The 25,250-nt window shown below is 56.7% G+C and overlaps 1 protein-coding gene across 6 annotated transcripts in view; it reads right to left on the reverse strand.

Annotated features, from left to right (window-relative positions):
- Positions 1-334: 334 nt before the first annotated feature.
- The window catches only part of AFAP1L2 (actin filament associated protein 1 like 2), a 96,476-nt gene continuing 71,560 nt past the window's right edge, over positions 335-25,250 (reverse strand). For 3 of the 6 annotated variants that reach the window (XM_059398650.1, XM_059398654.1, XM_059398655.1), the window contains exons 5-20: positions 23,512-23,602; positions 20,828-20,911; positions 17,535-17,740; positions 16,212-16,391; positions 13,762-13,851; positions 12,375-12,459; positions 11,505-11,609; positions 9,677-9,888; positions 7,697-7,842; positions 6,707-6,818; positions 5,844-6,083; positions 5,585-5,762; positions 4,897-5,052; positions 2,686-2,879; positions 2,441-2,563; positions 335-1,573 (exon numbers count right to left, since the gene is read on the reverse strand). In XM_059398650.1, the coding sequence (XP_059254633.1) occupies positions 1,547-1,573; positions 2,441-2,563; positions 2,686-2,879; positions 4,897-5,052; positions 5,585-5,762; positions 5,844-6,083; positions 6,707-6,818; positions 7,697-7,842; positions 9,677-9,888; positions 11,505-11,609; positions 12,375-12,459; positions 13,762-13,851; positions 16,212-16,391; positions 17,535-17,740; positions 20,828-20,911; positions 23,512-23,602 (2,229 nt within the window). In that variant the 3' untranslated portion in view covers positions 335-1,546. The remainder of the gene's footprint in view (positions 1,574-2,440; positions 2,564-2,685; positions 2,880-4,896; positions 5,053-5,584; positions 5,763-5,843; positions 6,084-6,706; positions 6,819-7,696; positions 7,843-9,676; positions 9,889-11,504; positions 11,610-12,374; positions 12,460-13,761; positions 13,852-16,211; positions 16,392-17,534; positions 17,741-20,827; positions 20,912-23,511; positions 23,603-25,250) is intronic. The other 3 variants (XM_059398651.1, XM_059398653.1, XM_059398652.1) reach the window with 3 other exon arrangements.

The raw sequence follows: 25,250 nt of genomic DNA on the forward strand, positions 1-25,250 counted from the left end.
TCTTCCTTAGGCAACCCTCCAAGTATTGGTACATTTCTCTTCCCCAACAATTACGTAGGGGTGTGTTTCACTTCTAGGAGGGCGGGGTTCCAGCCCCTTATCTGCAGAAACTGATCACAGGTGTTTCCTTTGTGTTATCCTGGGGAAATCCTCTTCCAGGCTTACCTCTGGGGCGTGAGTTAAGGAGGCTTAAAGTCTCCTGCTAAGATCGCACCTTGCAGTTCTACTAGTTTTTACTGCACATGTTTTGAACTTCAGTGTGTTTTCCCCTTAAGGTCGACGTCTACCAGGCACTGCCCCAAGCCATCCCATGAACTACAAGAAAACCCCAAAATACAGGTAACGTTTTATTAAAAAAAAAAAAAAAAAAATTGAACTCACCACTTGGTAAAGGACACCAAGTGTATATGACAAAGGAAATAAATGCCCTGGGATTAGGAAGACAACAGAAATCGAGAGACCTTTAGTTCTCAGGAACCAGTGTTAGAGAATGCTGATTGACAACCCCCAGAAAGGCGGCAGGAATGGCGGATGAAATGTTTCAATCAGTGTTAAAAACAAACAAAACAAAACACTGCATCAGAAGAAAAGACACAATAAACAGCACTGCCAATTCTAGGAGGAGGACAGTGTCAACCTGAAACAGAATTCACCATGTTTTTCTTGGAAGGCGCCTGGACATTAAGCAGAACTTAAAAGAACTTCTCCCCGAAAAATGGCCCGGCCACAGGACTGCATCTGTAAACACCGGGTGACCTTTCCTCCTACAGTAATGTAAAAAGTCAGACCTTAAAAAGATCCTTCTAAATCTGAAAAAGACACTTTTTGCTGTTCTAAATTACAGGATTATGAACTTCCCCCCCTATATAATACAGTATCATTTAAAATTTTATTTAAAAGCAATTGATTCAAGCCTGCTTTAGGCTGGAAAAAAGTCCTTTAGTGGGGACAGCCCCTCATCTTGGTCCCAAATATTCTCGCTGTTACTGTTTCTCAAGATGCTTGTCAGGGATGGCTTCACACAGGTGGTCGTGATGCTGTTTAAAACCACAGAAGACAGAGTCGGACCTGCTCATGTTGGAGAGAAGTCGAAGCTTGGACGAGAGATGGCAGGAGTTGAGGTCTCCTCGGTCACCCAAGCCACATGACCAGTGGAACAGGGTCCTGCTGCCTTGATTTCTTTTCCACCAAAGTCCCACCATCAGATGCTTTTCCCTACTTAAAAAGCTTGATAAAGCAGTTGATGAAAACATCAAAGAAAAAACACAGAAGACCCCTAAACACAGCAATGTCTTATTTCCATCCAGTAGCAAGTTAGGTCCCCAGAGAAGCCCTCTATTTTGTTGTTGTATTATTTCCTTTGGCTCTGAAAACGGACAGAGCCTCCTCTGAGCCATGCTCTCCGCCCAGAGGACCACAGTCCTTCCTTTTCCTTCGGAGCAGACTCGCCTCTTGACAGAGTCGCTGCTCTCACGAAGACTTTAATGAAGTAGGATTGTCACCAAGGTCCGTGATGGCAGGAGAGTCTTTCGATGAAGCTTGTCTCCTAACTTGTTCCTTTCTTCTCCCATTCCTAGAGTGCCATTCAAATACCAGCACCCCCCCCCCCCCAAAAGAAGAAAGTTAGTTTTCCTCTCTAGCAACCTCCATCTACATAGAAACAGCGTGAAGGAGAAATATTTTTCTGAAGCATTGAAGCATTTCAGAATAGAGAGGCCAGTTACGTTTCAACCCTTGTCTGTTTCCGATCTGGGGCACCTGCTAAGAGGATTCGGAGGCCGTGGCCCAGCAGAGCTTGCTGGGACTGCTCTGACACACGGGCCACAGCAGGGAGGGGGCGGCAGCTCACAGGCTCGCCTGGGCTCGGCAGCCAGTCATTGGTGCTGGGGGGCTTCAGACTCTCTCCAGCAGGCAGGACAGAAACCAGGAGCAGACTTTCCCCCCAAACAAAGGCTGCCCTGGGTCTGTTCTTTACAGTGCAAAGAAGGAAAAGATTGACAACACTTTTCCATCTAGCCCCCAGGGGGAACCCAGGAAGGCCTTCTGTCTATTCACACCCTACCAAGCCTTCACCACCATTTAGCTGGGGGGCTTGAGGCAAATCCTATCACCTCTCTGAATCCGTTTCTTAACGGCAGAAGGCCTTTAGAATCGCTGACTTTCTGATTTGAAAACTGGCCAGTCACAGCCTGTCTCTGAACTTAGGGAATCACCCAGGCCTCTACAGATATTCCAGCGGGGGATGGTTGCAGGATCCGGTGTCCTCGGGCGGACTGGTAAGAACGCTGGAACCCCGGGGCTCACGCCTTTCTGGTTGGCCAGAGCCCTCTCAGAGCTGGTGCCGGAAGCAGGGGAGTGCTACCCGGGCCAGAAGAGGGGGCCCCACCTTAGCGACAGTTTGGCCTGGTGGCCCTGAAGGAGGCTGGGTGTGACCGCTTACCTTGGCTTTCTGGAGGACGGTGCCTTTGCCCGTGACCATGACCGAAAGAGGCCTGTTCTTGAGGGCTGTTGCCGAGTTGACGGGGGTACAGTCTGGGGCAGGGGTGGGGGTGGCGGCTTTGGGCTGTAGCGGGTAAGAGGAGAGCAAGGCCTGAGCGGAGGGCCCGTCATGGGAGCCCCTCCCCCGAGCCCCACTCCAGGCGGCGCTGCAGGCGGCACGGAGGCACCCCGACTCCCGCCACTTACCCGGGGGCTCACGTTCTCCAGGTGTGTGGTGTCCACAGTGGTGCCCAGCGTCACAGGCCCGGCCTCCGCCTTCTTCAGGTTGTCCTTCACCTCCACGATGTTGAGCTCGAGATCCACACGCCTTCTCTCCTCCACCCGGCACTCCTCGTCAATCTCCTTCAGCCTCTGCTCCAGGCTGGCCAGGGCGCCCTTGTCTGGGGGGGGTGGAATTCAGCTGGCTGCAGGCAACGGCGCCCCAGCTGGCTGCGGACCACAGCTCTGGCTCCCCCACACTCAGAGCTGGGTCCTGCGTTAGCATTCTGCAAAGGCTGGTACACACTCTGGGGGAAAAGAGCTCTGCCCTCACCAGAGGGCATGGGTCTGAGGTATAAAACCTTCTGGAAGGTTCTTCACGGCTCTCAGTGGTTTTGATATCTGCTATTGTTGCAGCAACCCCCAGGGAGAGAGCGGCTTTAGTAACGACCCTTGGAGAATGGCTATGCTGTTTCCACCTGCCCCGCTGAGTCCCCACAGTCCTTCCGGCACTCCAGGCCCCCCACAAGCTGGCCCGGAGTGGTGGTTCTCAGTCCTGGCATTTCCTCGGTCCTGTTTTATTCTCACCCTGCAGTCCTCAGGTTGGTACCAGAGCACCAGAACTGATGGCTCAGGAAACTAGAGCAGAGCCACATGGCACCGTGGTTTCCCTGAGCTGTGAGCTCCGGGCCAGCAACCACTGCCATAACGAACGCTCTCTTTCCAAGCCTAGAGTGAACCCTCACCTGTCAGCCCCTGTCCGAGGACAAGTAGGCACAGGGCCCGATGGACAAGAAAACTTTGCAGAGAACAAGCTGAGACGATGTCATTGATGGTTTTGGAACTGGGGTCCTATTTTCATGGTCAGTATCCATACTTTGAGAATTACTTTCTTTTGCTCTGGCGAGTTATTAGCTTAGGGTTTCAAGGCTGCTTTGCCAGGAGAATGAACTCGACTGGAAGTTTTCTCCTCTCCTGCCCAGAGAATCCATACGGAAGGGAACCCCGGCCCTGCCTCACCACCCAGGCCCCGCTCCAGGTTTGCAAGGACCGTCGCGGATGAGCCTCTGGTCACGCTTGTGCGCACATGTCCCAGCTCTGCAGTCTCGGCTGGGCAGAAAGGAAACCCAGCTTCCATCAGAAAGCAGATTAGGGGTTGCCTAGGGAACGGGATGGGGGGAATGGGAGTGACCGCTAATGAGTATGGGCGGTGAGATGTTCTGAGGGTGCCTGGTGCCGGTGGCACAAAGCCGGGACGATTCTAGAAACCATGGCGTCGTACAACGTAGATGGGGCAGCCATCTGATCTGTGACTTGTATCTCAATAAAGCTGTTCTAGAACAAAGAAAGCAGGTGACTCTGGTGGAGGAAGGTGAGGGGGGCATAGTCATGTTCGCGGCTTCCCAAGAATCAGCGGGGTTTGTCCCCAAACCTGCCTCCCACACTTGCGCTTGTGGGTGTGACTCTGCAATGCGAGACGGACTCTGAAAATGCGGCAGGTGTTTCAGGGGTCCCCTAAGAGGCAAGTTTCTTCGAGGAGATGGCTGCCGAGTGACAGGGAAGGATTGGAAGAGGAGCTACAAGGACTCGGACTTCTTTGTACATGTCAGGAAAGGGGACCCGGGCTGGCCGGCAGATGGCCTGTGTCTCAGGCAAAGGCCTCGGAACCACATTTGAAGATGGAACATGTTTAGGTGAAAATAAAACAGTGATGTCTAGGGCGCCTGGGTGGCTCAGTGGTTAAGCCGCTGCCTTCGGCTCAGGTCATGATCTCAGGGTCCTGGGATTGAGTCCCGCATCGGGCTCTCTGCTCAGCAGGGAGCCTGCTTCCTCCTCTCTCTCTCTCTGCCTGCCTCTCTGCCTACTTGTGATTTCTCTCTGTCAAATAAATAAATAAAATCTTTAAAAAAAAACCAAAAAAACAGTGATGTCTACATGTGTGATTTTGAGACCTCCTCCTCTGACCGGTTTTGTCTACTATCTACCGTCCTGCTGACAGCAGGTCAGAGGGTCTCCGTACAGAACAGCCGCACTTCAGACAGGACATGGGGGAGGACAGGGCAGGGGAGCCCCCCGACCCCCGCACTGCAGGCGGATGGGGCCGAGGCTCGTGGGCCGCCCGCAGGGGCACAGATCCGGTTTCTTCCCGCGGAGAGCCCAAACCCGCTGCCTGACCTCCCCACCTGGGAGGCCCCTCACCTGTGCATTTTAACATGGTCTCTCTCAGCTCCCGTTTCTCTTTCCGGAGCTGAGCCAGGTGTCCCCGGATTTCTTCCTTCTTCTTCTCCAGCCTCTCCTTCTCCTCCGTGTACCGCTTCACCTCCGCCTCTGTCCTGTTCTTGCCAAGTTTGATCTCTACGGACCCAGAGAAGAGTAGCCCCAGGTCAGCCAGGCTGGGACACAAGGGCCATTCCACCCCCTCCCCCTCCCCCCCGCCCTCGCAGGCTCCCACGCAACCCGAGGCCGGTTGCTCTGGCCGTGGCTCAGAGCTGAACACCAGGCCAGCCTGGCAGGGACGGATGAGGAAATCGGGCGCACACTTTCTTTGCTGTGTGACCTCGAGCAGGTCCCTTCACCTCTCTCCACCTCTGCTTCTGCGTCTGAAAGGGCGGGAACTGGACTAACTTCTCCACGCCATTTCCAGAACATGCAACTCTTTTTTTTTTTTTTTAAAGATTTTATTTATTTATTTGACAGAGAGAGATCACAAGTAGGCAGAGAGGCAGGCAGAGAGAGAGGCGGAAGCAGGCTCACCGCCAAGCAGAGAGCCCGATTCGGGGCTCGATCCCAGGACCCTGTGATCATGACCTGAGCCGAAGGCAGAGGCTTAACCCACTGAGTCACCCAGGCGCTCCCAGAACATGCAACTCTTATCTAGCTCAGGTACCTGCACTGGCCACCCTCAACCTCTCCTTCACAGGTGGGCTGGCTCCGGCTGGGGTGACGGCCGCCATGTCGGGGCAGCTTGATGGGAAGGAGATTTTCTGCTGCTCAGTCTGGATTTTGACGGTCGTGGTTCTCAGGGAAGGCTCCTCGGGCTCTGGACTCTCCTGCCGCAGAGTCTGCTTTGGGGGAAACAAACATGGCTCAGCCAGTCCAGGCGTCGTGAAGGCGAGGCTGGCTTTCCTATGTGGGGATGGCCTTACCTGCAGTTCGGGGTTCTCTGGAGACTCTACCAGGGGCTCATCGGGGGCAGGGCCCGGGTCTGCAGGGAGAGTCTCGGCAGGAGGGTCCGGCTGGGGTGGCAGTGGGGACTGGGCCCGAGACTGTGCACCACTGGAACTGTGCAGAAAGGACTTGACAGGTGTGAGGTCCAGGTAGACGCGGTCGGGTGGGGACTCGCTCAGAGCATCTGTCCCAGGGGCAGCTTCCTCTGGCGTTTCCGCCTGCGGAGGAGAGTCGGGGGGCTGTCACTATCGCCTCTGCCCCCTGCGCTGTGGAGGGGGCGCCAGACCTCCCTCTGGTCCCTGCCCCCTTGTTGGGGTTCACAGGGACCCGCCTCCTGGGGAAGCTTCTACTGAGCTGGACTTAAAAGGCCAGGGTTCGAGTCCTGGGTTTACCATCCAGGAGGTGGGAGGCCCAGGACATCGTATTTATTGTTCCTGAATCTCATTTCTTCATCTGTAGAGAAGAGACTACGGCACATCCTTATGGGGACAGTTAGGATTAAATGGGACGATCCGCAGAAGCCCTCACTACAGCACAGGGTTCAGTGTCCAGTAAACGGGACCTGCCGTCGCTATGACTGCCCACCATCAGTGTGGGCCTCACAGGTTAATGGTGTCACTCTTCCCGACCCCGACACCCCTCCTCCCACCCTCCCACGGCCCAGGCCGGGTCCCCAGGCCAGGGGCAGCGCACACAAGATGGCCTCGTTGCACTAGGTCCCTGCACCCTGCAGGGGACTTGGAATCTGCCCATCTTAGGGACAATCTGCTGGTCTCTGGCATCAAGGTTTGGCGGGAGGAGGACAGGACAGCCCAGGTCGCTGCCCAGCCTGGGTCCTTACCACAGCCGTCAGCTCTGACGTCTCCACGTCATCGTACAGCATCTCCTGACGGTCCTGTCTGGGCAGGCCGTCGATGTAAGTGTTCGGCTCTGAGAACTTTCTCTGCATCAGTCTGGAAGCCCCGGCGAGACACAGCGAGAGGGGGTTGATGAGGGGGGGTGAACGCCACCGGTCTCAAAGATGCATGACGACGCGAGGTGTGGCAGGAGCCGCAGGCCGTGCAGGGGACCTGGGCGCTGGCGTCGACCTCGATTTCAACTCCTGTATTTAGGGATAACTCCTCCCTCTCTTCCCAGGCCCTTCTTACTGGAACTCCCCGTTCTGAATTTCTCTTCCAGGAAAACAAACTTCCTTGCCCCCATCACTCTCCTCTCTAGATCCTACTGCCTTCCCGCCCGGACTCCTCCCTTTTAGGATCTTTTTCCAACCATGAAATCCTTTCTCATGTCTTCATCATCACGATGCCCTTGGGCAGCCCAGCCACATCCCCGTTTTTGGACACAGGAAAACCGATCCCACTGCGGCAGCTCGGCCAGCTTCCCTGACAGCTCCCCAAACCACCCTGATCCAGGAGTGCTTCTCCCAGAGCCCCGTCTGCTTGCCTGGAGAGCAGAAGTACCGACCCTGCTTATTTCAGAGTGGGCCAGGACTTCGGGGGGAAGCCAGGAGAAAGCGTTCCATCGGCCGCAAAGAAAGGGGACGGTCAGGAGAGGCACCAACCTGCCGTAAGGAGCTGGAGAGTGTCCACGCAGGCCGAAGGTGCTGTGCGTCCCCTTACCCCGCCCCACCCCAGGCCTGGCTCAGCTCCTCACTGTCCTCAGGCCCTGTTTCCCACTCCTGGATAGAACAGGGCTGACCCTGGGTTCTCAGCTGCCACCCTGCTCAACTGAACAGGCCACGGGAAGGGGGGTCAGTTGTGAGCCTGGGCCCGTGTCGGGAAGCATGGCTGGGAAGGGAGGGTGTGATGCCACAGGGCCCCTGAACACTCACAGCAGAGAGTTTTTGGCCGCACTCACGATACAGGACACCCTGTCGGCATCCACGTAGTCGTAGGTGAATTCTTCCGGGTCTGTCTTGGAGCCTGACTCAGAGAGCAGGAGGCCCAGCCAGTGGCCCATTTCCTCAGAAGACTTGGCCTGGAGGAGACCCAGAGGGACGACGTGAGCAGAGCCGGAGGGTGCCGTCGGGTGCCCAGCCCTCCTGGCCAGGCCAGCAGCGCCTTCCGCCCAGGTGCCCAGGCCTCACTGTCACTGGCTTATCTCGTCCCTGTGCCACCAAACATTTCCTGCTACCGTGGATAGCTCGGCGCCCCCCTCAGTGACGCTGTGGACATCTGTCCGAGGACCCACCGTGATTCATAGACGGGGGGGGGGGGGTCTGGAAGGCCAACGAGCCCCGAGAGCAAGCACTGGAGGGTGACACCTCTATTTTATAAACTACCATGAGGCAGTCTAATCACCCAATCTGTAAATACAAGACCAGAACCCTAAGAAATAACAAAATCCAAATTCGTTTTTGTTGACAGTTTCAGTAAAGTCAGTGTCAGGATACAGGGCATGTTCAACACCCGACAGCGGCTCGGCAGCTCTCGTGAACAACGAGGTAAACCCCGGGGAAGCTGGAGCCCGACTTCCTCCAGCGGACTGTGCGGTCGAAGCGAACACAAATGCTGGGGCGCTATTAAAACACCAACACTGCTTCTTGCCTTTTTAATGAGAAAACACTGGGAATCCTACAAAGACTTCGGGTTTACTTGCACGAGGACCAGGAGCCACCCCACTGGCCTGACACGACTCAGCTGAACGGCTGATGCCTCTGTGCTCCTCCCAGAGAGGCTGCTGGGAGCAGGGCTGGACATCGAGCTGCTTGTTGTCCGCCCTTCCCTTTCCAGTGGGCATTTCCATCTGCTCTGCGTGGGCACCCTTAGCTCCAGCCACCACCCTCTCTGCTCTGGGCAACTGTGGTGGCTCCCTTACCGGTCTCCGTGTGCCCCTTCTGGTGGCCCTTCCATCCCTTTCCCTGCCCAGCAGCTGGAGGAAGCATCTTGCAATCCCAAGCTCAGCATGCCACCATCCCCTGAAGCCCTCCAGGGTGTCCCCTTAACGAAGTCACCCACCGGGTGACTCGTTGAGTAGCATATCACACTCTCTCTAGAAGCCAAGTCCAGTGACTGCACAGCTGTCTCCTTTACCACATTATTATACTGGGTCGGTAGCTGTCAACAGGACAGCTGGATGGGTAGGGGGCTATCAAGCTGGACCCGGGGGTTCTCCTCCAGGAAGCAACTGGGATGTGGAGCTTTTAGCCACCAGAGGGCAGTATCGGAGCACAATTTGGAGAAAGACCCGGGAGAAAGGACCAGGTGAACAGGGGTGAGCCTGGGAGGGTGCTTCCCTGTGTGTCTAGAACTCTGGCTCAGGCCTGCCCCAGCTCAATGCAAGGCATTAGGTCACCTCTTATTTTCGCAATTGTAACATCACATCAAACAGAGGGTGGGGAGTGGGAGAAACCTCATTGTGTCACAAACCTCATTCTTCTCCCAGATAAGCCCTAACAAACAATTGTCTCTACATACAGGGCCCCATCTGGTGATACACAAACCAAATCAAACCCACTGTGAATCCCCAGAAGGTTTTTCAAGCAGCTCAGGGAGTTATAAATAATCCTCCTGCCCCCAGTGCAGGAAGTAGCTCATTGTCCCTTTCCTATAACACAACTGCTCTGAGGTCAGAAAGGAATGGAAATTTTTTTAAAAAATGCAAAGAAGTAAAATGTGAGGGAGTAAAAACAAACAAACAAAAAAACCCAAAACCACGTAGGGCTATACAGCCTCTCAGATGGTAGGATGGCAGTCCGAGCAGCACAGCCGGCAGCCTGGACGCCCATGCCCGGCCTCGCCCCTGCCCCTGGCCTTCTCCCCACCCCCACCCCACCACCCCGTCCCCGGCCTCCCCCACAGGCCAGCAGTACCTCCAGCTTGGCCACCTCCTCGCCACGGTGGAGGATGCGGAAGGAGTAGAGGTGGTCAGGGCTCGGGTCCGGGACCACCTCACAGCCCACCAGGCTGAGGGGCTGCTGGGCCACCTTGCTCCGGTTCCGGTCCTGGTAGAAATGCAGGTGACTGTCCCTGACAGAGCACCAGCGTGACTTCCACTGGCTGTTCACCAGCACGTTCAGGTAACCTGTCAGAGAGGGGACAAGCACATCCATGGCTGCCATTGGGCCTCCCAGGATCTCCCCCAGAATCTCTGTTCCCAGACCTGTCAGGCTTTGCCCGAGCAGCTCTCTCACCTCAAGGAGGCTGGGAATCCAGCCCAGTCTTTGCCCTGCCTGTGTGTACATGGGCAGACCCCTGGAAAGCAGACTGCACAGCTCTGTTGTGTGGGGGACTACGTCCGGCCTGAGGGGAGGGAGGTGTGCGGTTGGCTAGAGCAGGCTGGCTGGCTATGCTGCAGGACCAGGCTCCCTGGCCTCACACCCTGCTGGCAGAAGCCCTCCCGGCCCCTGGTCACTTGGGCCACGTGCAGGAAGGTCCCCAGCCCAGGTTGCCCCACGACGGGTGCTGTCAGCTCGCTGAGCTCTACAGCCTTAGCCTCCTCAGCGCCCCTGACAGACGGCCCTTTGGTCACCCAGTCACTCAGCCTCAGTCTGCAAATTCCTCTTCCCCTTACCCAGCTCCCTCTCCTCCTCCCAAACTCCGCTAGCCTTGCTTGACCCTCCCTTGGTCCTGCTCTGCCTCCCTGCGGAACTCCCAGATCCCAGAACAGTGAGGCCTGCTTCCATGTCAGCCGCCCCCAGCAGACCCTGAGCTTCTCCAGGGCCCAGGGTTCAAAGTCACGCGATGGGTCACAGTGCGTGGCCACGTTCCCACCCACCCAGTGCTGGGCCTACAGTGGGGATCATGAGTTTCTCAGAGCCACACAAATAGCAGCACTAGAGAATTCAAGCCTAGAACCTAGGAATGCTGGCTCACCCAGGCAAGGGCCTCACTTGCCCATCACAGTTCTCTGGACTGAAAACTCTGCGTCAAGAAAGCAGGGAGCACAGAAGGAGGCTTTCCCTAAGACGCTTCCAGCAAGAGCTCCCACCTCTAGAGGCCCGCACAGTCTGAGCCCGGACAGAGGCTCCCTCCGGATATTTTGTGGGACAGGCCTCTGTTTCCTCAAGACAGAATGAGGGGAGTAGAGATGACCTCAGGGAGCCTAGCAGCACCCAGACACACCCTCTGTACCAGCAACGTGGGCTTCTGTCGTCCCCTTAATGGGCCTCACTGTCCCCATGTCTGAGTCCTAGCTCCTGCCCGGGGGCACCATGTCAGCCCATTCAGCTCCTGCCCAACTGTCGGGGCTCAGGTCCAGGAAGCCCCCTCCGACCTCAGAGCAGGAAAGGTTCTGTCCCCGAGTCCTTACAGCTACTGCAATGACACAGCGTGTGGCTTTGGGGTATGAAGCTGCAGGCTTCATACTGTGTTCCCCCTCTGCCCGGTCCCCATTCCCAGGCGCTGCTTGCTGTGCTCCTTTAAGACCGATCAAATGAATAGAGCTGCCGGAGGAGCACCGGGAGGACCCATCAGGTGCACCAAGGATCCAGCACTGCCGCGAGACCGAGGCTGGTACACATCACGAGCCACCTCCAGGGACGGCAGACAGAGGCAGGAGCTGCAGGGCGGCTTTCCCTAAGATGCTTCCAGCAAGAGCTCCCACCTCTAGAGGCCCGCACAGTCTGAGCCGCCTTCCCGGAGCCAGGATCCCACCCTGGTGGGGAGCCCGCGGGTGCCACAGGCGGCTGCGGGTCTTACTGGATGTCTCGAGGGACCTGTCCGGAGGCTCCAGCGAGGTAGATTTCTTCCTGCCCAGATTCATTAGGTTGCTCAGTTTGAGGCCAGGAGAAGACTTCTTCTTGACTGTCGAGAGGAGAGAAAAAGCTGTCAGCAGGGCCCACAACCCGCGGACGTGCCACGATGAGAAGCAGGAACAGCACGCCCATTCCTGCAGCCTCGGCCCCTCCCTCTTGTGCACACGCACACACATCGGCTCCCCAGACCAGCAGCCACAGACAGAGCCAGGAATCCCTGGTATCACACACTCAAGAAGGGGACACCAACTCATTTTTTTTTTTTTTTTTTTTGGTTAAAGGAAATTTCTATTTTTTAAAAAACGATTTATTTGAGAAAGAGAGCGAGAGAGGGAGCGAGCGAAATAGCACAGGCAGGAAGGGCAGAGGGAGAGGGAGAATCCCAAGCAGATTTCCCACTGAGCAGGGAGCGCCACGCAGGGCTCGATCCCATGACCCTGAGGTCATGACCTGAACCCAGACCATGAGCCGGAGGCTCCACCGACTGAGCCAGCCCGGCGCCCCACACACTGGAGCATCTCCACTGACTGTACTGGCTCTAAGTGACTGGGTCCGGGGTCAGCAAACAAGAAGACACGCAAGACTATTCTAACCACCCCCCCCCCCGGCAATTCATAAAACTTGACCTCAATTTGCTCATCTCCCCCTTTGTCTTGGCTTGATCAGCTGTATTATTTCCAAGCAGTTTATACGTTGGAGGCATGTTGCAAGCAGCTGTTAAAACCCATTAGGGCTGAGCCGGACAGCCACGTCTCACAGCCCGGGACGCCAACCCCCCGCCCCAGCCGAGGCTGTCGGCCGCAAACGCTGGTACCATCTTTGGCCTCTGGGACCTCGGCGTGGCCTTCTATGGAGCTTCCATATTCCGGGGCTGACAGGTACTTCTCCGTTACATCTAGCTGCGGAAGAGAGGGAGACAAGTGGGTGACCTTGTCTGGGAACGGTTACCTCAGGGATCACAACGTCCGGGAAACTCAGAGCGTTCAGATGTAGGCCGGGGGTCACTGCAAAGTCCAGGTTCCTCATGGCCCATCAACCAGGCTTCCCTCAGGCTCTCTGGGCGACCTGGCTTTGCCTTCCCTTTCCCAGCCCCATCCTGGAGACGACCCTCTTCTTTGGGCCACCACGCATCCGAGTACGCAAGTTCTCAAGATGCCTGCTCAGCCTACTGGGAGAGCAACCCTGTGGCCAGCCCGGGGGAGGCGGTGCTTAGAGTTCTCATCTGTATTGGAGCTGACCGCCAGGCTGGGAATCACCCAGGCATGAGGGCCGCTTTCAAGAACAGACGGCACGATGCACACATCAGGCTCCCGAGAAAGGCCTGCTTGTCTACACAGGGGCACACCAAGGTTGGAGCCCTGGCTGGAACACTCTCCATCCAGACCAGGTGCCCCACTTATAAGCCCTTCTGGGCCCTGCTGTGCATGTATTTAAATAGGGATAATATTCCCGTCTACACCCCCAGGGCTGTTAGGGTACTTAGGAGTTTCTAGAAGGGCGTGGTGGCTGCTGTTAGAAGGTGAAGCACTCAGAGCGTTCCAACTTAGCTTTTCTCAGAAAACAACTTCGCCCAGACCTCCGGGAAGCAGGCAGAGGGACTCCCAGTCAACAGGCTTGGGCTGAGGCAGAGCCTCAAGGACGGCTAGACCCAGGCAGGAAACACTCCGTGAGGGAGGACCTGTGCCTTCCGGACTCCCTGCTTGAGACATCTTGGGACCCTCTGCCTTCTTCCCTGCCAGGGCTGGGGGTACCAGGGTGAGGCCCAGGGACGCTCTGCTCTGTGCACTCCCAGGCTTCAGAGTACCCGTTTACAGATACCTGGGACCTGGAATGTGAAGCCATAGGTGACAGCCCCCCTTTCCAAGAGCACCCGGCCCCCCAGCTCCAGGCAAATGAGCAACAGAGCCCTTTAGTTGGAATCAACGTGGGGACAGTTCTCCCAGCCCTGAAGCTTGACCAGGAGTCAGTGCAAAAGAAAGGCCTCCTACCATGAATTTCTCTGTGTAAGAATGGGGGGCATGCTGACCTCGGCTCAACAAAGCTTCCTGCAGCCAAGCAAGAGTATCAAAGTCAGCTTTTCTGCCTGAAGCTACTGGCTTTATCCAACCTTTGTACGTCTCTTACTCACGGGGCTGGTGCAATCTAATTTTTACAGAGAAGGCAGAGAATTGAACTCTCTTCCAGGCAGGATAGAGGCTTACTTTCTGACAGTTCAGACGCTGGACATCTGGGCTGTACTGGTTTCCGTCGGACGCTCCTTCTACAGGCAGGCCACTCACCTCCTGGATGACCTGAAGGGAGACGGAAGCCATCCGCGGACGTCTTTCAGCCTGAACCACAGCCAGACCTTGTGACAGCCCCTCGGGGTCAGGGCACACGGTGGAGGAGAGGAGACGGCCGCTTGCCGAGGAACAGTGACTCTCCCTCGCCCCCGCAGCACCTGGCTGGGGACTGGGCAGGCTGCTGGGGGGAGGCTTGTTCCCTTGTTCCCTCTCCTGCAGACCCCCACATGTTCTGGGGCTGCGCAGGGCGGGGCTGGGGGGATGCTTTACAGCAAAGCTGGAAGATGGCCGGAGCTGCCAGCCCTCAGCTCTGTGAGGCCCCTCCGTGCCCTCATCCTGGGGCGGGGAAGGCTGCTCAGCTGTGGGTATGATAAAGACAGCATTTGCCAAAGCCCCCCCCCCCCCGCCCAAGCTTTTTGGGGTCGTGGAGTCTGCTGCGGAGATCCTCCTGCTGCTTAGGAGGCGGGACTTCTAATGGCCACCTGGGGCCTGTCACAGTCCGCCCCACCCTACTCCAGGAAGAGCCTTTTCTCCGGCACCCAGGGGCCTGGGCTGGGGGCCCACGGGTCAGAGGATGCTCTGGCCACACTGGGCAGAGGGTAACCACCTTGGGCAGCCACACACACACACATGCACACACACACACACATCCGGAGCCCGCTGGATTCAACAAGAGCTCTTTCACAGACCCTCCTTCTTCAGTCTCTGCTTAGAGCACTTTGTGGAAACAAGTTCCAAAGTCGAAAGCCAAAGAAGCGAAGAAGAATGGCTACGGGGCTGGGGAAACAGAGGGCAGGGCTCACTTCGTAGACAGACTCCAGGTCCGGACCCCGGGCCACGCAACGGGGTGCTGCGGGAAGACCACAGTCAGCCCACCAGCTGCGTGACCCCGGGGCCGCGGCTGCGGTCACCCCCTGGGGCCACACCTGCACCGGGGGCGGCTGTGGGGACTCGCATATGAGCCAGGGCCCGGAAATGCCAACACCCTCGGTGGGGGAAGCATGTGAAACCTGGAAACCTCAAAGGCTTGAGGGCTTCTCTGGGAGAGTCCTGCCTGTGCTTTCTGGTCCCGGAGCCCTTGTCCCATACTCCGCGGTTCCCACCCACTGCCATCCACCTGTCCTGCCCTGTGGGCGCAGGCATGATTATGCAGCGCTGGGACCCGGAGGCCAGGGAAGGTAGGTGGGTTCAATAAAACAGACACGGGTAGGTGGTTGCGAGCCGTCATACAGGCACATCAGCCCTGCCAAACCACAGGAGGGGGCAAGTCCTGGGAGTCAGGACTTTGCAGCCGGGCCTGCCTCTGTGCTCATCTGACCAGGGAGGAAGGTACGGCCAGCCCAGCAGCTGTACCTTCTGAAAGCGGCAGCAGGGGGTCTCAGCAAGAGGGCGTGTGAGTCGGGGAGGGAGAAGACTGAGGGGTCAGAGGAAGGAGAGGAAGGTCTGAGCAGCAGAGGAGCAGCCCTGGGAACTGGGAGCAGGAGGGGGGGTGGTGTGTGTGTGTGTGTGTGTGTACAGGTGCCTGCAGGTGTCTGTCCCTCTACAAGTGCATGTGCGTGTGAGTGCACACAAGTACTTGTGTGTGTGCACCCGCAGACAGGGCTAGACAGCAGATCCAGAGCCGTGATGAGAAGGGGGCAGCAGGAACCAAGGAAGGAAGGGAACTCTCTGGCTCAGTCTGGCTTCACCAGGGGTCCTGCTGGCTTTGGACATCCCTCTGCAACCGGGAGCCCCTTCCTGGTGCCAACCTTATACCTTCCAGAATGGTCAAGCTTCTCTTTAACATGGGGCACACCAGGCTTCATCATCGCTGGGGCTGTACTGTGTACCTGCGGGCCGACCCGACCGTCTGCACGGGGGATGGTAGGACACACAGGGCTGCGGTCTGACAGTCGTGGGTTTGAAACCCGAGGTTGCCACTCCCTTGCCAGGTGACCTTGATGGGTCAACTCTGAGCTTTAATCAGCACCCCTGTGAAACGGTGCTGTTGACACGGGGAGGCTAGCCCCCGTGAGGTCAGATGAGTTGCGTTGGCGACAAGGGCATGGCCGGTGGTAAGTGCTTTACAAGTGACTCTGTCATCTAGTCACCTTTCCCAAGGAGGCTGGCGATGCCTCTCCAGCAGCCAAAGGGCGAAGGAGTCTCGGGGAGAGCCCAAGGCCGGGCTTAGCAGCAGAGTGCTGTGCCCTTTCGTTAGGCCTGACTGCTACCACTGAGAACACAGGTGCCCTGAGAGTCTGAAGGCCCAGAGATCCTTTGCCCTTGCCGGGTCATCTCTTTTAGAAAAAGCCAGGGCACCAGAACAAGGAGCGCCCGGGAGCCCCAAGGGGAGCAGGCATGTGTCCCCGCCAGCCTGGGGCCACCCTCACCCTAAGCCACTGCTCCGCTTGGTCCCTGCTCTGCAGGCCTAGCACAATCACGTCGGCGTTCATGGGCGTGATCTTCAGCTTGTGCTCCTTCTTCCGCACTTGCTTCTCCTTGTGGATGACGCTGCTGCCCAGCAAGTTCACGTCCAGCTGCGGGCTGTGGTCCTTGGAGGATTTGTAGCACTAAAAGGAAAGAGAGATGCTGTGCCGCTCTCCGAGGGGCACCAGGCCTGGGCGGGTCCTGCAGAGGGGGGCCTGTGGCACAGCGGGACCCCCCAAGCCCTGGGCTCTCCCCAGTCAAACCAAAGGGGCAGAAACATGGTCCTCAGTATCAGTAGCTCTTGTCCTTGGCGTCCAAGTGACCAGGCAGATCGTCCCCTGTCCCTCATGCCTCTTCCTTGCCAGCTTCGCCCAGGGATGCCTGCGCACCCTGCTTACCCAGGCTGCTCTGAGGTCGCTGCAGGCCTCGGCGAGCTGCAGGAAGTGGTCCCCAGCAGCGCACTCCCATACCTGCAGGCTGAACTCACTCTTCCTACTTCCCCACCTGTCCGCCTTTCTCACTTACCACCCCAGGAAAGGGTGCGTCGGGAACAAACCCCAAGCTGCTTAGTTAGGAAAATGATTTGCAGCAAAAAAGAAAGGGACTCGCTTCCCCTCCCAGACAAAACACTTTGCCCCTGTCTGTCACAGGACTGCGGAACCGGATTCTCAGAAAGAACGTTCGCGCCGAGCACAGCGTGACGTGACCCGAGAAGAAAGTGTGATCGTAATGACTCCAAGGCACTTCAAATGAGGACATAAAAGTGAATTGTAATTTAGAAAAACAGTTAACAGGGCTGTGGTCAGAGCGCTATCTTCCAATTCCTTTAGGGGTTTGAGTTATAATCAGTGTCTCAAAATACCATGACTTCTGAGACAACGCCTCTGATTCTAACATTGTGACAGGTGAATGCGGCGGCCAGAACCAGGGTAGGGAGAGCCCTGACCAGGCAGCAGGCTCTGCCCCAAACGGCCAGGGGTCAGCATGTGAGGAAGAATGAGCCCTCAGACCAGGGGACGAGATTCCCAGAAACTGCATCTATGTGACAGAACTGGCGGCAGGGGATGGTGGTCCCAGCCCCCCGCAGAGACCTATGAAAACCAGGAGACTTTCTTAGTTAAGAAGCAGCACACTCATCCAGTCACAGGATGTTTGGCACCGCGTTTCAGGTTAGAGAGGGGAGAAAGCCTCGAGATAGAAACGGCTCCAGCCACCTGGTATCGGGGTCCATCTCCCCAACTCCCCCCAAAGAGAAAAGATGGGAACACGACAGGAGCCCAACTGACCAGGAGCCTGGTGTCCTTGATGACGCAGAGCTGCTTGGCCCACTGCCCCAGCCACTTCTTACGCCACAGGAAGGCACAGATGCGGGCGTCACGCATCAGCTCGATGCTGGCCTCCGGCGAGGGCCACTGGTGGGGGGCCGACTTGCCCTTGCTGTTTTCCTCTTCATCATAGGACTCATAGGAGCTGCTCACCGCCTCTCCATCCTCTGCAAGGAAGACCCACGCGGTCAGGACCCCACTGGGCAGGGGACCTTGGTCTAGGGAGAAGGGCAGGAGACAGGGGCAGCCAGGGGCCTCCAGGCCACATGGCCCCTGCCTCTCTGTGCCTTTGAACCAGACTGACAGCCACCAGCCACAGACCGGGGCAGGCCCGGCCCCCAAGCCTCCTCGGTGAACCTTCTTGGATGCCGCTTCTGGCCACAGACACAAATCACCCAAACCAGGAGTGCTTCCCTTTTCCTCCTCAAATCTCATCCCAGGTTCCACAGAAATTTCAGACACGATGAGGTACACAGGCGACTGTCCACACTTGACAAGGCCAGTCCCGCCTGGGGCAGTGGGGGGCAGTGGGCGGAGCCTGGCTCCCGGGGGTGGGGGGTGCCCAGAGGAAGGGGCCACCTTCTGAGCCCAAGATGGGCACATGGTAGGCCTCCCAGTGTGGCCAGCTCCATCCCCGGTTTTGTCCCCGGGGAGGGGCTGCAGTTTCTTCAGGTGAGATAAACCACAGCAGGAAATGGCTCTGGGGCGAAAGTGGCCGTCCCTCTTGGTCACAGCCCTTTTCCCAACCCACTCCTCTCGCTCTCCCACCCCTGCACACCTCCCAGCACAGACAGCCCCTTCTGGTTTCTACCTCCGGCCCCTCCTCCACCTCCAGCAACCCACCAACCCCAGGCGTTTGTTCTGTCCAAGAGGATCCCAGAGCCCATCAGGCGTGAACTGTGTTCTGTTGTCTGCATGCCTCCTGTGCCTCAGTTTCTCTTCCCTCCCGCCCCTCCACGGCACCCTGCAAGAGTCGCTCTGTTCTCCAGGCCTCGTTCTGCTGTTTAGGGCCAACCAAAACAAGGCGAAGAAAAAAGTTAATCAGTAAAACCCCGAAAAGCAGGAATGGAGAAAAGAGAACCTAGGGATCCCTGGTCTACCCCCCTGGCTCAACACAGGAATCCTGGCTGTGGGAACCTTGAGGCTGCGCCAGTCTCTGTTTGAATTCCCTCGGGATGGAGAGCTCACTACCTCCTGATCACTGGCTACCTCCTTCTATGACCAGGTAGCTCTAACAGAAAGTCCGGCCGCCATCCACTTCCCTGTGACATCCACAGACTTGTTCCATCCCCTGAGTCAGGATGAACAAGCCTTCTCTATCCTTCCCTCCGACCCCCTTCAGAAAAAAGTCAGCTCCTGGGCCCTCACACTTCCCTTCTGCAGAATCCCCTTCTCCTCTCTGCACTGGGAAGATGACCACATTTAACTTAGAATATAGAATATAGAATATACAGAATATAGAAAATCAGAAGGAGGCGGCTGCCGTGGTCAGTCCAGCTCCAGGGCCAATGAAGGTGTTTCACTATTTGTAACAGTAACACTTCCCATATTTTAGTATCAGCTTTGGCAGCAGTGTGGTGCCACTCCCCTTCACAGCCTCACAGAAAAGTTGCACAAGCTCCTGATCTCACGCCCATGAAACGAGCAAAGATGGGGAGGAGAGATGTACCCAACGGGGGACCCAAACTCTCCCGCTGCTCGGAGTATCGGAAATGCACATGAGCCTCTCAGAAAACACGGCGGCAGCGCGTTGCGGCGAGAGCTGTAAACACACCCCTACCCTTGACCCAGTAACCCCAGTCCTGGGAGTCCATCCTAGGAAACCGGGGTGGGGGGAGGGGGTGTACATGCATCCAGATGTTCATTCCAGGGCCATTCACAGTCATCCCGGATGGCGGGATGCATGCACTTCGGGGCAGGCCAAGCCACCAAGATTGCCGGGAGCTCTGACCGCTGGTGTGCAGCTCGGTAAGGAGGATGGGGAGGGACGAGGCACGATTAAAATTCCCTGTGCGGGGGCGCCTGGGTGACTCAGTGGCTTAAAGCCTCTGCCTTCGGCTCAGGTCATGGTCTCAGGGTCCTGGGATTGAGCCCCACATGGGGCTCTCTGCTCAGCAGGGAGTCTGCTTCTCTTCCTCTCTCTCTCTCTCTGCCTGCATCTCTGCCTACTTGTGATCTCTGTCTGTCAAATAAATAAATAAAATCTTAAAAAAAAAATTCCCTGTGCGGACAGATCGGTGCTGAGAGGCAGCAGGACAACCTCAAGTAGAGCTGATCTGATCCAGTGCTGGGAGCCGGGGGATTTTATTAAAAAACAAAGTCCTCCTTGTCCATATGGTATTATCTATTCACTAAGGGAAATCAGAAGAACAAGGCAATGTCATCGGGATGCTTCCCTTCATAACAAAAAATTAATAGAGGGGGCGCCTGGGTGGCTCAGTGGGTTAAGCCGCTGCCTTCGGCTCAGGTCATGATCTCAGGGTCCTGGGATCGAGTCCCGCGTCGGGCTTTCTGCTCGGCAGGGAGCCTGCTTCCCTCTCTCTCTCTCTCTGCCTGCTTCTCCATCTACTTGTGATTTCTCTCTGTCAAATACATAAATAAAATCTTTAAAAAAAAAATTAATAGAGGGAGGTCGCAGAGTTTAGCAGGAAGACGTTGACCAAACCCCACCACTGTTGGTGCTTCTGGGGATGGCCCAGGCATCCGTGGAAAATTCTAACACCAGCCCATCCACCTCTAGGGGGTTGTGGGGAAGCTGGGAAGAAACGGCCAATCCCAGTAACCTCAAACCACTTGGAGTACCTTCGGGGACATTTGGGCAAAGGTACTGTCAGTTTCTTATTTATCTCTAAGAGCGATCATAGTAGGGCCGTGAAAGCAAGACAGATATGTGGCTTCCAGGGGTCCAGGATGAAGAGGAGGCTTCACGTAATTCCATCCCCTTTCTGCATCCCTGGGTGGGACCCCCCGCCCCATGTTCTGCTGGTGGTCTTTGGGAACAGAGGGCAGAACCACCACGCAGCCCTCTGGTCCTGCACCCGTGTGGGCATCACGCCTTCGGATGCCGCCAGCAGAGGTCTGTGGAAGGTGGAGCAACCTCTCCTTCTGGAAGGGCAAGACGCGTGTGCACATGCAGGACCCATGCACAAGGCTGGGGAGAGGTCAGAGGCCACCCCCGGGCATGCATCCCATCTCCAAGAGCCAGGCAGCAGGCACAGAGTCACAGGCATTCCAGCTCTGGGGACAAACAGTACCCAAGGTGATCGTGGCGTAAATGACTCCCTCAGGCACCTGCACCCATCTGGGGACTCCAGTGGGGGAAAATCCGCCAGAGTGACCTGTGTGAGATCCAGAAGCACAGAGAAAGGCGAGATGGAGAGAGACAAGGTGAAGAGAGGGACAGACCCAAGCGCAGAGAGAGACACAGAGGAACCCAGATGTGACCACATGGCTGCCTGTCCCCCGGAAGCGAGGACTTTCCCACCAGAGGTGTGGGCTTCTCGGGACCGGCCCAGCCGGTTCATTTCCCAGCCCCCACCCCTCCAGAGATGACCAGTAACGACTGCAGTCACCAGTGCAATGTGGATAAAAGTCACTTCAGACTGGTACTTTTAAGAAGCACGCAAGGGTTCTCCGCTCGCTCTCTGAAGAGGATGCTGTGGCCTTCGAGGGTGGCCGAGCCCACACCATTAGGAGCCTAAGCTTCCCACTGACCAGTAATACCCATACTGAACTGCTCACGAGAAAGAGATTCGTGTCGTGTAACTATGCACTGGGAGGGGGGTTATTTGTTCCAGGAGCTGCCACGAGCGCAGCACGAGACATCACAGCCAAGCAGCTGACCTTTCACACACGCGGGACTGGCCCTCCCCTCTGCACGGGCCGTCAGGGTGCGGACTCAACTTGCACTTGGAGAGAGGAGCCTGGCCCTTGAGAGCAGTGTGGGGACAAGCAGCTGGGCAGCTGGTCTCCTGTGGGAAGTCTACACATCGCTGGTGGCCGAAGGCCATTCCTCCTGCCGTGACCAGCTCCAGCAGCTGGCGGGGGACGGGGTTGGGGGCGGGCAGGGGACACACAGGAACTAAGGGCAGGCCGGCGGATAACATGGGTGAAGCCCTCCCTTGGTGGCCTGTGTGACCAAGTCTCTCCAAGTCATCCTCGGTCCTTGTCCTCGCAGAACAGGAAAGACAACTGATGGCTCACTACCCACCTCCTCACAGGGACACCCCAGTCCCGGCTAAAAGCAACATGAATTCACGTCCGGGACAAATGCCGAGAAGCTTGAGTCCACTTGTTTACGATGGGATGAAGTGTCTGCTCCACAAACGGGCCCCCAGGAGTGTCTGGGGTGCAGGCCCGAGCTGGCTCCGGCCACTCCCGGGAGAGCAGGGTTTAAGACGCATGGAGGTACCCGCCGTGCTGAGTCACAGCTTCCGCCTTCCAGAGGCATCCAGACAGCAGCGCCACACCCTCACCTTGGTCTGAAATCACGGCCCCGTCGGGGACTCGGCAACATCCCACACACTCAGTGGGTTCAAGCGAAGCGAGGTCTGGCCACAAAGCTGGCCTCCCAGAATAAAAGAACCTCACTCCAAACAGGTCCTCACCTCCCACACAGTTCCTGGGACCGGAGCAGTAGGTAAAGTGTGAAGAAAGAAGGATCTGACGTGGCTGCAAGGGTCGGGTCCCCTGTGATCTCTGGTCCTGCTCTTTACGGAGCTGGCAGCGCCCCTGCCCGGCCAAGCTCGTTCCTATACCGCGGACCCTCGCCTCTCACATCGGCAAACTGCTTTATGCTTTCAAAGACCTTTCACTCTACAAGGAAGGAAGCTGACTGAGGTGAGAAGGGCAGAGTGAGGGGACCAGAGTCCAGCTGCTTGCGTGCACAGGCCACAACACACTCTCCCAGAATTTGTGGGGCCTTTCTGTCCTATTGAATCCCTACCCCAAGAGCAGTTCTGATCTCACTTGCCCAGGCTGAGCACCACTGGCCGAAGACAGAGGGGTCCAGCGTGAGCCCTGTCCCTGTGGTACAGGGGTCAGTCACTAAGGAACCTCCCCGTGGCTTGCACTCTCGTCAGAAAGAAGCCAAAGTCCTTCCTGTGGCCTGTGGCTGACCCCTTGGTCCCCAACCTCCGTCTGTCCCCTCGCTCTGGCCCCGCTGGTCTCCTTGCTGCTCCCGAAGAACGCCGAGAGCCCTCCTGCTTCAGGAGCTCTGCAAGTGCTGTGCAGTCTAGAAAGTTCTTCCAGCAGGTCTCTGGCCTCGCCCATGGCCCACTTCCTTCAGGAATCAGCTCAAGGTCATGCTACCAGAGAGCCCCTCCCTACCTCAGAGAACACCCTCTCCCACCCTAACCAGGCCCTGTGTTTTCCATCCTAACACTGTATTACCCATCCCCTGACACAGCCTAGGTTTACCTGTTGTCTGTCTCTCCTCACGGAATCTAAACGCTGGGACTCTGGGCTCTCCTGAGCTCTCCTGAGCTTTCCTGAGTTCCTGACTCCTAGAAGCACGCATGGCAGACAGAGTGAGCATGGTTAACTATGAGTCCAATGAAAGCCACCCTGGAACGGGCTCTGACTCAGCCTGACCACACTCCCTTTGCTTCCAAGCACCCCTGGGCCAACACGCCTCTCCTCCATCTCATTTCTGTGCTGAATCCAGCTCTGTTCGAGTGTCCGGGCAGGAAGAGCGAAAGGATCAGACACAGTAAAGCAGCTGACTGTGGGCCATCCCAAGCCCCTTCTTACAGGCAGGCCTGGGTCTGCGATGCCGCTCAGCTCTCCACAGAGCAGAGGGCCAAGGCTCTGCGGCCAGTTCTCAACTCCAGCCAGACTCTCTGGAAAGGGCAGCCCAGGCCTCCCTCTGTGTCCAGCACTGGCGTCTGTGCAAGAAGCGGTCGCCCCCTCCAAGCCCCAGCCCTGGCCCAGGGTGTACCATTGAGGGATGCGTCGTACGGCTCAGCCTCTTCATAGTAACCCTCTGGAGACTCGATCTTTGGGATGGAGAGCTGTTTCCGCTCTGGAATCTGTGGAATGAACAAATAAACATTTTCAGATATGATACACTGGGAACGACTTGGCATTAACCCTTTGGGTGGAAGGAGGGAGTCTAGAAGCAAATAAAAAAAAAAAAAAAAAAGATGCCCAGTCGGGAGGGAGACCGTGAAATGCCACGGCTCCCATCAGTCACCATGTCCACGGGTTTGCTTCCAGTGAAGGGCCTTGCACGTGGTGCTTAACCTTGCCGAGTCTCAGCATTCTCCTCTGCAAAATGAGATTGAAATCCCCCCAACACGCACACAAAACAGCGTTGTGTCCATGATGCGGAATCCCCATAAAGGTCCAGATGGTTTTAGGCTGTTATGGCTTCTAAGTACCATATACTTCCTAAATGACAAGGGCTAATGAAATGCACATGGAGGGAGAGGACCAGGGCTCCAAACCCTAAATTTTTACAGTAAGTTCAATCATTCGGTCAGCAAACACCGGACGGCTCCCGCACCCCAGCTGTGAGGGACACATCCAGATGTTGAGGGGTCAGTCCTGGGGGACAGTCAACTAGATAGTGGGTGTTCAAGGCCTCCAACCTAGTGCACTGTGAGTCATGTTCTAGGAAATAAGGTCAAAGTTCTGCAGGAACCTGCAGGATGTGGGGGAACATTCACCATCTAGAGGACACGATCTTTGAGCGGAGTCTCGAAGATAACCCTGAGGTTCTTACGGGGTCTAGGGATGAATGAGCACAATTTGAGAAGAAAAAAGAATATACACAGGCATGTAGAAGCAGAGAGCATGAAATCCTCCATTGGACCATGAAACTCATCTTAGGAGTCACAGCAGGGGAGAAGAGAAGAAGTAAATTATTACATGAGTGTTACTGTACGCTGGTCATAAAGGTACAAGGATCCATCCCCACCAGTCTCTGACGTCTCCCTGAATCACGTGAGCCCTCAGGAGGGCTAAGGGAATATTCATAATGAGAGAACAGAAATGGAAAAGTTTTCAGTGCATTCCTACTTCTGGTTTTGGGGAGTCCTTATGCTGGGAAGGGGGGCTTCAAGTGAAAGTGGTAGGGGGCGCGGAGAAGACGGAAGGAAGGCAGCCAATGGGAAGACCCCACGGGGCCCTGGGCTCAGAGGGACCTCTGGGTCTTGAAGGATTCCCTGCCCTACTGGCAGGAGAAAGGGAGGATCCAGAAACCCCAGCCTCTGAAAATGAGTTTCTTTGAGGGATCTATGATGGAGACAGCTGCCCTGGTCTCAGCCCGGGAGCTGCTGGGCGAGCAGTCAGCCCGGGCTGGGGTCCCCATGGGACAGTACTCAGCAGGGAATGCAAGAGTGCCCACTCCCAGCCTCCTCCAGGGCAGGGCAAGGCCCCTGCGGCTGCTTCAGCAAAACCAGCATCCCAGAGCCGAGTGTGGCCTGGTGGCTGGAGTCTGTTCATATGGACTCTGCAGCAAGTAGAACTTGGTTTCGATCAGGGCTATAAGACTCCAAATATTTGGGGCGCCTGGGTGGCTCAGTGGGTTAAGCCGCTGCCTTCGGCTCAGGTCATGATCTCAGAGTCCTGGGATCAAGCCCCACATCGGGCTCTCTGCTCAGCGGGGAGCCTGCTTCCTCCTCTCTCTCTGCCTGCCTCTCTGCCTGCTTGTGATCTCTGTCTGTCAAATAAATA

The sequence above is a fragment of the Mustela nigripes genome, chromosome 4 (assembly GCF_022355385.1).
Source record: "Mustela nigripes isolate SB6536 chromosome 4, MUSNIG.SB6536, whole genome shotgun sequence".
Taxonomy (NCBI): domain Eukaryota; kingdom Metazoa; phylum Chordata; class Mammalia; order Carnivora; family Mustelidae; genus Mustela; species Mustela nigripes.